We start from the raw sequence: 13372 nt of genomic DNA, 5'->3' as shown, positions 1-13372 counted from the left end.
TTAAATGTCAAACTAAGTGTGTTTGTGTCCTCTCTGTATGTGTGTGTGTTTGTGTGTGTGGCATATTTATCTGCTGCTTGCAGCAGGAGAAAATTAGAGGCAGCAGCGGCAACAAAGTTCGCACAATTTACACAACTTGTGCCTCATCCAAGTGAAATTAAGTGTTGCGCTAAGTGAAGATGACAAAAGGGTTCTTCAGCTGTATTATTCTTTCATTTAATCTTCCCTCGCCAGCTGTATACACACATGTCGTCAGCGAGTCCTTGCTCCTTAGTCCTGAATCCCGAGTCCTGAGCCGCGGGTGCGCTTTATAAAACAAATAAGTTGAAGCGCCTCGGGCTCCTCGATTGTCATACTTCATATGTGAGCGAGTTGGCAAGGAAAAGCGAACAGAACAGCGACTAAAAACAGAAACAACAGAGGAAACAGCTCAAAGGCTGCAAGATTACGTAGCACAAAGTGCGAGCAGACACATTTACTAGGATATCCTTTGCTTACAGAGTCTTAAATGATATTAAAGTGGCGTATGGTATGGGGGCATTTAAAGGTGGTTTCATCAATTTTCTGTACTTCTTTCCTTGCCTTCAATTCAGGTCAGTTTAAAGTCCACCTGAACTTTTCCATTTACATAGCTTTGTCAACTTTGATAAACCAAGCAAGGAACTTAGCCAACTCAATCTAACCATTACCACTGACCCATTTCCATCATCAACTGCCGCGCTGAATATTCAGCATACGCAACGTGGTCCCCGGGAAAGGTAAGCCGAAGCTAAGCTTATTAGCTGGGCACAGGGCGGATTCCTATTAAAAATTGAAATGAATTACTAGGGCGAGGCGCCACTAGGGCTTCCTCCCAGGAGCCATGCTCACTATCCTTTCGAGAAGCTGGGGCACAAATCTCAAATAAAATTAAACAGTATTCGTTGCAATGGCAACCGTGGGAGCAGATGAAGAAAACGGAGTATATAAGGGTGACAGTATGGGCTGGAAAGTACTTATATTTAAATAAGAAATTCGCTAGAAAATGTATTATAAGTTGAAAAGGAAACCTTTAGGCTTGTGAAGTTATTAGTGATTAACTCGACCCTATGCAGAAATTTACTTTAATTTACTTGATTATTTCCCAACAACTATGGTTTTGTAACGCACTGTCCTCTCTTTCGTTTACCCCGCTTTTCTGCTGCTGAAAATTTAATTTGGATTTGGCAAGTAACTGCCTTTGTGAGCCAAAAAAAAGGAGAACAACGGGAAAGCGAAGAAAACATTGCCAGAAGTCACATAAATTTATTTATATCTTTAATGACTTAAGCCAGGCGATTCGCAGCGAATTGGTTGCTTGTATTTATTGTTGTTATTATGCCCCGCTTGTTGGTCCCTTTGTTGTTGTGCGTGCAAACATTGAAACTGATTTGACACCAAAGAGCAAAAAATAAAACAGCAGCAGCTGGGGAAAAATATTTGCCGTGTGCTACGTGCAACTTTTGTGGGGGGAATCTCTTTTGCGGGGGGTTTTCGGGTGACAAGGGGGAGCTGTAAAATATATTGGCTGTATCTGTGTGACTGCCACTGTGTCTCTGTGTGTGTGTGAGTCTGCGAGAGGAGCGCGTTGAAAACACGCTTCCGTTTTAATTTAAAATACCCATAAATTTTCAAACATTTCATTTGGGAGCCATTCCCGTTTTCATGTTGCAACATTTCGTAATTGTCTGCTGCGTGTGCCAGAGGGAGATGGCCTATCTGCCGCCGTCTCCCTCGCACTCGCAGGCCTCCGTTTTTTACGAGGGGGAATACCCTCTAACTCTTGAGTGTTTTATAATTTGGTTTAAATTTTAAAGCTCGTGTAAAGTGCGACGTGTAAATGGTTTTAATTGAGCCCGAAACGAGTCTGAAACGAAATGGAATTAGGCAAATCTGCTTGTCGACTGAATGAGTATGGTTTTGGCTAAAACACTTTCACTTTTCAATTTGGAAAGCGGAAAAGTGAGAGCAATTAGCTGTGGAAGGGTTATAACATTCCAATTTGGAGCATTGATAAAAAATTAATGGTAATGGTAAAAAGAGTACATAACTCATCTTGAAAGATAGCTATAACAGAGTTATCAAATGGATACATTTTCTCTTTTTAATTAATGCTTGCTTCTTATCCGATTACGATATAAGTAAATTAAAAACATGTCAATCAAAGTTCCGTATGGCTTCCAACTTCTGCAAAGCAGCAAAACTCCATTAAAAAAGTATTTTGAAAGCAAGTGTACTTCTTGTTTATTCCTTTTAATAAGTTTTGCATCATTCAGGCCTTAACCCCACTTCCCCGTTAATCTCCTCATTAAAAACCCGCCTTTTAACCTCAGCTCCCCCTTCCCTCAACTAATTCAATCATCCAGGGGAATTTCTTAAGCCCTGTTTCCCCCCTCAGCCCATTTCCCTTCCCCCCATTCCTTAAACGCGGCTCAAAAGCATTTTTCTCTCACACCTTCAGTTAATAAACAGCCCTGAGGCACAGGAAAGCAAAAAAAAAAGAGGAAAAAAGCACATGATGGAAAAATCATCGCCCTGCTCATAAAAACATAACTCATACGCAGTGTTGCTCCCAACACCACTCAACTCGGCTCGAGTCCTGTATTTATTTATTTATGTGCATATATAGGGGAAGAGATTTTTATTTTATGGCCCCGCGAATGCGTCGAGCGTTTGTAAACTCATTAAAATGTGCTCACTGTACAGTGAAGTGCATAAAGTTATTTCCGCCCAAAAGGGAGGCATTAACTTTTGAGCCTCGACTGCTTTTTAATTACGCTCTTCTCGGGCAGCACCTCGAAAATGCAATCAGCCAGGATCCAAAGTCGCGCTTTGATTTATTCGCCCCCGCCCTCCGCCACCTGATTGCCTTTTTAAAGTTCCCTCTCAGTCTGGAAGCAAAGATAAGTAGTTCTTGGGCGGCAAGGAAACTATAGCCAAATGTGGCAGACATTTAAATAAACGTTAAGGGACCGGGTGTGGAATAGGGGTGGTGGCAGCAGGCAGACGGATGTACGTACGTATATGTAAGTGCATGCTAGCACTTCAGAGTCAGACAGAGAAAATAGAGAGCTCGGGTAACTTTAGTCAAGGACATGAAATGGAAGGATGCCTCTGCAGGCAGCGACATGGGAAATGCTAGCCTTAAAGTTTAACCTGCAAAGTTAACTATATTTAACTAGTTTCTTTGATTAGATATTTTGATTTCTGATCTGATGCACGGATGTAGCATTAAATGCATGGTTCGCGTATAAAAAACTATTTTCGCAGAGTAACCCATTGCCGTTTTCGTGACCGGAAGAATGACTCCTTGAGAACTCAGCACGAGTGCCAGCTTTAAGGACTTTCCACCAGATGATGTGCGGAAAGTGCTGCTCACGACTACACGCACACTCGGGCACACACACGCAGACATTTGTTTCCCCTGCACGAGTGTGTGTGTCTTTCCCCGACTTTTCTTCGATTCTGCCTTTTTTCCCCCATTTTCCTGTCGTGGAGTTACGTAAATTATTGTCTGTCTTGCCATCGCTCGCTCCTCCGTGTCACTTCTCACTACCCTTCCAGCGTGCTGCTCCTATTTTTTTTGGGGCAAAACTCCATCTCTCCCGCAAATATACACATTGTACATGCTTTTGTATTTTATTGCATATTCCCTATTCGCCTGTACGTTTTCCCGAACATACTCCGCTTGCCTTCAGCACTTAAAGCCCCCGAAAAGAACAGGAAAACTTTATTTTCGCCCCCAAAATTAAAGAGGGATTTTCCTTTCAGCTCCCTCTGTTTGGAGGCGCCATAGTCGATAGTGTTGCACACTTACTGCCCATCTCGTTCGCAACTGGGCTCCATCGTTATAGCAATAATGTCTGGTTGAAGTTTCCTTCGAAGTGGTCTGGCACTTATAAGTAAGATGAATGTCCTTTTCGGGGAGTTGGAGGCTGCCGGAATTAGAATTTAAATTATGCCTCTGGGGAGCAATGAAATGATGTGAAGTATATTTGTTCTGGGTCTATGAAACATTTACGCAGGGTTTCATATGCCGGAACAGTGGTAAATAAAGTAACAAGAAAGGTCAGGAACCTTCCAAAAAGTTATTAAATTCTAGAAAGTAGGCCTGCGTTTCCATTACTTTAACTTTTGGAACATAGGGATTTCAGAACTAAATAGTATCTAAGGGAAAGGCTGGCGAACTCACCATTGTTACTAACGCCATAAAACGTGGCTCAGCGAAGGCAAAGGACACATTAGATGGCAGGATGTGGTGCCAGGACACCCGTGGAATTAATTCATTTAAAAGTCGTTAGAAGAGCGCCGCAAAAAGCGATGGCACAGAGACATTTCGCAGGCATCAGCGGAAGCCGGAGTCTGGAAATGCCAGAGGCAATGGCTGAAGGAAAATTCTCAAATCCCTTTTTGCACTTAAGTGATAAACAAATACAGTGGCATGCGGCAAGCACAAATACAGAACCATAAGCGCCCAGACACCCAGGCAGATCGAGTGTGAAAAGTGGCAAGCTCAGAGTGCCTCCGCATCCCCAGTCCGCTGCACCCTGCACCCAGAATCCTTAGTTCTGAGTTCTGAATCCCGAATCCTCTATCCCGAGTCCCCGCTCCATCCAGGCCAAGTCCCCATCCCACGCAGCGGAGGCTGCGATTCCAACTGCATCATCAGCATAATCAACGCGGCTCCCGTTGGCTTTTTGCGTCGTAAATTTGCTGAGTGCTCTGCTCAGCTCAGCGAAGAGTCCGTGGCCAGGGAGTCACTCGTAGCAGTCACTCATACTAGCTGCACTGAGAGAAATATCTTGCATTTGGAGGACATACGATATTTGTACAAATGTGTAAAAATTGTCCCACAGTCGAATTTGTGACTGTTCCGAACTTCTGTTGACCTAAACTAACCATTAAAATCACTTTCTGAACGTTTCACAAAAAATAAATTTTTTCAAAATTTTTGAATTTTGGAAAGGGTAACATCAGGATTTTTTGCGAAAAATGGCTAAAAAATAAAGTTTTTAGGCGTGAATGCAGTTCGATGGCGAATTTTATTACGAGTTCAACGAGGTATGTCATTCCATCTTCAGAAGTTTTCAAAGAAAGTTATGAACAAAATACTACGATTTGAATCGCGAAATATTAGAATTTTGAGTATTGGTATCCATTTAGTATGCATACATTTCTCTCAGTGTTCAGCCATCCCAGTTCCTCCCAATCAGAGCTCATCAGGCTGCAACTGACTTTTGCTGGCTCCGCTTCCTCCGGCTTCCGTTACGTCTTTATTTGTCTGTCTGCCTTTCTCCGCTTTCCCGCTTTTCCGACTTTCCCCGCTTAATGTTTGTTTACCTTGCGTTAATGAAGTTGTTGCCCAGCGAAGACCGAACAATTTTTCTGCAAAAATATTTTTGCAGCTTGCCGCCAAATGATACGAACGGAAAAAGTTGGCCGACAAAGGAGAGTTAAAAATAAAAGCAATTAGTTTGCTCGTCACTCAACAGATGGCCTGGCAAATTGAATATTTTTTAAGCAACTCGCAGGATCTTCCTTTACTCCTTCCTTCCATTGTCTCTTTCATTATGAATGAAAGCATGGAACTCAACTGAAATAATAATTATGCATGCAAATAGAACAAGAGGACGAACTGAAGTGAAGAAAATCCAAGCCGGCGAAATAATGTGAATACACCACAGGCCATTTGGCTAGGAACGTGGTCATGCTGACTTTGAAGGAAGTTCCTCATTGAAAGGATAACTATTGGGCACATCAATTGTAGTTATTCTCTTGATTATATAAAACTTAATCATCTATGTAAGCAATCATTTGGAATTAATAAGTTTGTGCCTTCTAAAGAAAATGGGATTTAGTGCCAAGCATACTTTTCCATAAATACCACAATCATTCACGTTCCACATCCAGGTATCCCAATTTCCATTTACCCCCTGGCTGCACTTAACCTTTTCAATTTTCCACCGCCGCTTACCTTGAGGAAAAACAATCCGCCGGCTGGCAGGGTGATGCGGTGGGAGCCCGGCAGGATCTTCAGGGGCACCCCATCCTTGTACCACTGGATGGTGGGCGTGGGGCTGCCCTCGGCTTTGCAATTAAGCGTGGCTGGCTCGTGTCGCGGCACTGTCGTATCTATGGGATGCTCCACTATCCGCGGCGGATGGGATCCTGAAAAAAGAGGAGACAGAGGTGGATATGAAAGGAATGTGGAATATATATGTATCAAATGGGGGAAGGCCCCCTTCCGGTTTCCGCTGCGTCATCATCGTCAGCGGTTTGTATAAATGCGAAAAGAAACGAAACGAAAAAATTAAAAAAGAGCGAAAATCGCTCGTTGGCAAATGAAAACAATGTTAATGCGCATTGCCGTTGACGTTGCAAATGAAGTCGCAGCTGAAACTGCAGCAAATGGGGCAGAGAGTTGGGGGCGGAGGACTTTCCGCTCAAAGGACTCAGTTTGGAATTAATTTGTTTAGATTTGCATATGCGGCAAAAGTCCCGGCAACTTAGCAGCTAAGTAGTTTTTTTCTCTGCACATTTCACCCCTTTTTGTTTTATTTTGCAAAATGCAAACGCTGGGAAATTAACTGGGTGGAAAAGGTGGAAAAGGGCTGGGTTCATAGGTTAGATAAGCCAGGGATTATCATAGTCTTTTGTTATTCCCCAACCTTCCCATTCAAAACTTTATTTGGAAACTTAAATGCCAGCGAAAAGGATTGAAAGAATACAATTTAAGCAGCTAAAGAGCAACTTTGGCCTAGAATTGCGGAATTTAAAATCGCGGTTAATCTGCAAATGGATGGCCATTGCGCCACTATTTCGCAATCTCAATTGCTCAAATTGATCGGAGCATTCTGCGATACTTTCCACCCCCGCAATCGAAAGAAAATCCATTTTCCACTCGCTTTCCATGCCCAACACCCCAACAAACCATTCAGGAACACTTGCGAAATCGCACAATCTTTATTTGCTAACCGCAGACCAACTCTCGAGTATTTGCTGCTAGCAATCTGTCAATGGCAAGGACATAAATTTCAATTTTCATGCCATATCTAAACAATTTGCTGTCACCCACAAACACCCGCCAAGCAAACGGAGCAAGATGCAAAACTTTATTCATATCGCAGCTGAAATCTATAAACGTATTTCTGTTGCACTGAGAATAAACTGAACTACAAGTTCGCCATCAGGATATTCAGGATATCTAATGCAATTTAGGGAATCAATCAATTTAAGCTTGAGGCATGATAAATAGATATAGATATTCATATAGCAATAATAATGTTTATAAAAAATGATTAAATTTTTAGGTTTTTCTGCCCGTGCATGACTTTATATATCTATGCTGGCTACGCCGCGCGAAAATTGATATGTCAGAAAATGTTGGAATATTGAAACGTTATTTAATAAAAGGCAGTCGAGGCAGCATTTGTTGCTCTTCCAGTTTGTTGTCGATTGCAACACGACAACGACAGCAACAAACAGCTCGGGGCAAAAGTTGCATGTCATCCGGATCGAGCAACAACAAAGCGGACAGACGTTGCACCCAGCAAGTCGCAAGTTGGAAATCGAATTCCGGATCGCAGTTCGGGGAAAATATTGTTGGTGGAAGGGGCGGGGGTGTTGGGTGCGCATAGACGTGTTGCATGTCCTGCCGCCAGGAGAACTTTCCACCCCCGTGGGGGAGCCAGGGGTCAACCAGCAAGACGGCATGTCAATGTTATTTCAACAACGAAAATGAAAATAAAACACTGAGCTGGAGTGGGCACGGAATGGGAATGGAAATGGGAGTTATGGCAGTCGAAAAATCAACATGCAAGGACACAAAATAAAATGCAAATGGTGAGGGAGTCTCAAAAAAAGAGGAAATGTGAAATTCTAAATGAAAGAAAGCAGATAGAAGAAACGAACGCTGGATACCCTCTGATTGAGCAGATCCTTACAAACCCTTATAATACTCATAGGTAAGTACTGTAAACTCTTGAACAAACGTTGTTGTTAAACTTAAAACTTATTTATATTAGTGGAGCACGTAAAACCCCCATTCCTTACACACATTTATTTCCACAAGTCCCAGAGCAAAGCGAACATAACTCGTGACCAAGTGTAAGCATTCAATGTGTCCGCTGAGCACAATTCGAGGGTTAAATGTCGCATGTGGGGTTGTCCACAACCGAAAAAAAGAAATGCGAAGGCAAGGGGCGTTGAGGGCGTGTTCACCACCGAAAGTTGCTCAACCAGGACATAATTTTTTTGGCCGCTTCTCCTGTTTGTGCATATCTTTGCTGACCAGGCACAAGGACCACGCCAGGACGAAAGTTGGCTTGTGCGGTTTGGGCCCTGCGGTGATGTTCAACACCTAAAGAAGGGTTCAAACGAATAGTTCACGGTTGGGGGCTTTTGTTTTGATTACGCTTCATTTTCCCCAAGCCCACCGAAAGGGCAGAGTAACTTTGGCGACTTGCAGCTGAATAATTCAATTAGTAAACAGGGCGAATTTGCCAACAGCAGCGATTGCAGCCGACCAGATGTGGCCCAGAGGCCTACTAATTTAGATTTAATTGCATGCCAACGAAAGGAAAGTTGCACTCACATATACTCAGTACCACCATGCATATATGCATTTACGGCGCAGCTAAAACACGACGAAGAATGTAACGACATGGAAAATGCTAGAAATTTGCATAAAAGCAGCAAAGGCATTTGCCCAGCGCTTATGCAAAATGCATCAAATAGTGCTGTGTGTAGTGCATTTGGTGAGGGGCGATGGTTTTCTGGAGTAAGCAACTAAAATCCAGTTCCCCAGGACTCCGGGAGCAAGCAGTCCGGACTCGGGGCCAAGACGTTGTCGAAATGCCCGAAGAAATTGCTGGGAAAACGTTTCGCCAAACTGGGTTTCACTTAACAAGCAAAATATTTGCTGCAATTTCCTTAAACATTTTCTTTCCTTTTGGCAGACAGTGGAAATAGTGGGTATTCTCGGGGCATGTGTGTGTGTGTGTATAATAACACACATTTGCTTGGGTGGGCATCGCCAACTGAAGTGGGTATAGACGAATATATTCAATAAATACATCTTAGCTAAATATTTATACTCTTATTTGCTATAATGAACTATGTAAAGTGATACCCTAGTTCAAAACTAGTAGCATTATCATAAGGGTTTTAAGTAAATGCAAGGGTATTCAAACTTCTCCTTTCTTTCAGAGTTTTTGCCAGCGATTCCTTTCCTTGTTGTTTGTGGCACTGCATAGTTTGTTGCCGTCGCTGGCGGGTCAAAAACAAAGGAAAGGAGCAGCTCCCAGGAGCTGCACCACCCCCACCACTCTCCAGCTCTTGCCCCAAAAAGTACGAGTCCCTTCAGCGCCTTTGCAAGTTGCTTATGTGTTGCATACTTCAAGGGGCAGCCTGCTTTAGCTGCTTTTGCATCATCAATCAAAGGCAGCCCGTATGTGTGGCGGCAGGAGGCGACTCCTTATCCCCATTGTTGTTTTAATTATAGCCCCGCTCTGAGACTTGCTAATTGTTTTAGTAGCGTACTTTTCGACATACAGCCCTTGTTGTAATCGTTCTTGTTGCTGCCTCCGACTAAGGAACTATGTTACCTACCACCCCCGCCCACCCTTCGTGCCTCGTCCTTGCCGGCTAAGTAAAGTAGAACGGCCAATGCAATAATTAAATTTTGCTATAATTTACGTGAAAAGCAGCAGACACAGCAACAGCTGCTTGGAAAATGTGTCTTGTAGGGAGCCAAGGCAGGCAGCACTAACGGATGGGTGTCAGTGGGGCATTTAGCGATGGAGGAGCTCTCCAAATTGGACTGAATATGTATATTTAATATGTATATTCATGTTCATACTCCTAAATTAAGTCTGTCATGCATGCGTTGGAGGAAAGGCTCTTACCAGAAAAGGAATATAATTAAGTAGAGGATTTTGCAGCTGGGGAAGGTGGCTTGTACGTGGAAATATTTTAGATAAATTTATTAAGAATCTTGCATCGCTCTAACCAAATACAAAACATACTGACTCCATTTCGAGTCTGAAAATACAACGTACAATTCCACCATATATTTCGTATGTAAATTCGCAATGAAACAACGAAAAGGGCCAAGTTTTTGTGAACATTTGCCACCGGCAGGAACCAGGAAAAAACCACCGTCCACAAAAAGTGAGTAAAATTAAACTTTTGTAAACGCCTCGTGTTCGTGTGCCGCAAATTGTTTCCGGGGAGGTTGTTGAGAGTTCTTTGGTTGTTCTTGTTTAGTTATGAATCATAACGACGCACACCCATCGTTATAACAACGGCAGAAACAACCCGAAACAACCATAAATTGTACCATTTTACTCTTCCAATCGCAGACAAGGGTGTTTGGGTGTTTGGCCATGACTCACTTCTTTTAACTTGGTTTTCTATTGTTTTTTTCTTTCCATTTTGCTGGGTGTGGTGAAGTGACACTTCTTCTAATTGTTCGTAACACCCCTCGAAGTGAGTTTTGACCAGTGAAACGTTCAAGAGTCATGATGCATTCGACAGCCCAGGAAAACTTCAATTTTTCCTGCCTTTTTTATTTCCAACTTTATTTATGCTTAGGCAACTTCGACTCGTGCATATAGAGTGCCAGCAGTATAAATAATTCAGGGCGCAGTGAGCTCTCCACACATTTGCATTGAGAGCTGAGCAGAAAGTTTTGTGCCCCTTGGTAAATGCATTACAATGCTGCAAGGGGGGAGTACGGGGCACACCAAAATTTTGCAAATACTTGTGGCATATACACGTGCACTGCGAGAAAGGTAAGTAAGGAATGAACTTCATTCTGGGTCCGCCAATACAGAATTCATGCAGCAGTGTCTATCTTGAAGGACCAAGCATAAACTACAACATATTAAACAGTATGGCATATCAAATATGAAACTCCTTTTTTCCAGTGCTTAGCTTTTACAGTCTTGTGCATATCTATTGCTGCTCCCACATGTGGGTTAGTTTGTCTACAGATAATCATTGCCAGCTATTGCTCCACATTTTTCGGCAGGTCCCTTTTCCCGTTTTCCCCGCAAATAGCATGTGTCCAATATCTGGCATACATATGTATGAATTCAGGTAGATGCAACTGCATTTGGCTCGAGCTTTGGCTTCGGCTCCAGTTGGAGCCTTAACGGCAGCTTAGTCTCCAGCCAGGCATACCTGACACTATGCCATCTGCAAAAACACACACTCAGCCCCATCCTGCCGCACAAACACATTCGTACATCCCACATCGCACATGGCAAATGCAAAGTTTTCACATTGAATTTTCCGGCGCAGCGCATCCGGTGACAAATCCTTGGACGGGCTTCCATGTCGTACGTGTGTTTGGGTGGATGGATGAAAGTGTCAGTTATCCCAGTTACAATTCCCAGTCAGATCTATCTGCTAAGAGTGTGCAGACTTTATTGCAAGGCTTGGATTCAAGCTGGAAATTCAGTGCGAGACTTGGGAAATTAAGGTAACGCTGTTAAAGCAAAAAGGCACTGGAAATTGATTATTTGTTTCTAAATGAATTCCGGTTAAAGCTGTCCTTTAAAGTCTTGCATAGCTTGCAGTTCTCTAAAGCGAATTCCCAAGAAACACAGCAAGAGTATTTTCAATTTTACCCCAGCTCAAGCTTAATTTCAGTGGCAGCAACTACTTTTTCGAGTTCGGAAACTTTGTCGAGCGTAAAATGTTACGAGGGGAATTCGCTTCGTTTTGTTTGGTCCAGAGCAGCCACAAGGATATACTTATTTGCACACGGGGACATTTGCAATTCCAGTTGGGTGATGGCTCATTAAGCAGGAGCCGCAGAGCTACAGGCGCCAGGAGTCAAGGATCTGCCAGCTGTCAAGCTGCTGTGTCAAATGCTAATTAAAATCAAGCGCCATTCGCTTGTTCAAACACAAATCCCATCCGGGAACAGGTAAGCTGAAACTGAAATCGGCGAGATCGGACGGCCAGGAGACCGTGAACAGGCGCCATCATCATCATTATCCCTGTCATCGTCAACAGCAATCAAGATAAAAGATAAGTTAAATGCTGGGGGGCTTGGTATTGCTGTCTCACTTTGTCGCTTCGTTGTTTGTTTTGTAATAAAGTCCTGCCGGGTAACCACGCCCCATCCCGCCCTTCTCCGCCACGCAGCATCAAAGAAACTTGGGCTTTTTGGGGCTAGTGATTTGAACGCTTGATTGCTTTCAGTCAGGACGAAGGACGTGCCGAGCACCCAGGATATGGCACTCCACTCCATAACAGTGTGTTCATGTTAATTTCTATCTGCCTGATTGCCGAAGCTGCTCCCTGCTCCTCCAGTAACACGTTCGCCTCATAATTTCGGAGTGAAAATTTTCAATTAAACTTAATTGCATTAAAAGCGAAGGGTTCAATCTGTCGTTATGCTCGTGGTCCTTGTCCTGGTCCTGTCCTCCGTTATCCTTGTTTTTTGTTGTGATAACGATTGGGAAAGTTCCATCCCCGCTTGGCTCCTTTCATTAGTTTTCACCCATCCCGGCTTTTTATGGTCTCTGAAACTTTTTATGCTGCAATGCTTTTGGTTTTTGGCTTGGGGGCTGCAGAGAGGTTTTCCATTTTTGGGGTGTTTCGTGGCGACGTGGGCCTCTCTGAAATATGGGATAATTTAGTTTGGGCCCCGTTTTATGCCCCTCATAAGTCATTAAGTTTTCCTGCCCGACGGAATATTATTTTCAATTGTTTTCGGTGGGCTGAAAATTCTGATTAAAATTCATGGCGACATTATTTTTGAGCTTAATGGCGGCATGAAACAAAATTAATATAAATAAAAAGGAAACGAGTTGTGTGTTTTTTATTATTAATACTTCAATACGTACTTTTAACAACTCTGAGTATCGCTTTTAATGCATTTGCATTATTCGGTCTTATCAATATCAATGCATCGCGATAAAAAGCCGTATTTCAAAGCACTCTCGTAATTTAACACCCCGATGAATAAATAGTAGCCGGTAAAAAATGATTCCCTAGAAACACAGCCACTAGACTTGTAAAGCCCTCGAAAGAGACAGCTAAAAAAGTGAGAAGGGAGAAGTCCTTCTTCGGTATTGGAATCCGTTTCGACACCTCCGCAGTGCCCACAAAAAGGACTTCCACTCAATCTAAGCGTTGGGCAAACATTTTTGCCGCACTTCTGTATTTTTTCTCCTTTTTTGTTCCTGTGTAAATTGCAACGCATAAATCTTTGTGACAAACAGACGAAAGCGAGCGGCAGATGAGGAGAATGAAGGACAGACACTCAGAAACACAATAGAAGTGACGCGACAGCCATTTTTCAAAAACAAAACATGCATCACAAAACGATCCAGCACAC

General features: G+C 43.0%; 1 protein-coding gene across 2 annotated transcripts in view; it reads right to left on the bottom strand.

The window, feature by feature from the left end:
• The window catches only part of LOC6617366 (roundabout homolog 2), a 37985-nt gene that overhangs the window by 14788 nt on the left and 9825 nt on the right, over positions 1–13372 (bottom strand). For both annotated transcript variants that reach the window (XM_032726785.1, XM_032726792.1), the window contains exon 2: positions 5993–6186. In XM_032726785.1, the coding sequence (XP_032582676.1) occupies positions 5993–6186 (194 nt within the window). The remainder of the gene's footprint in view (positions 1–5992; positions 6187–13372) is intronic.

This window comes from Drosophila sechellia, chromosome 2L, assembly GCF_004382195.2.
Source record: "Drosophila sechellia strain sech25 chromosome 2L, ASM438219v1, whole genome shotgun sequence".
Lineage (NCBI taxonomy): Eukaryota > Metazoa > Arthropoda > Insecta > Diptera > Drosophilidae > Drosophila > Drosophila sechellia.
The sequence above is the reverse complement of the archived record's forward strand: the minus strand, read 5'-3'. Positions and strand labels throughout refer to the sequence as shown.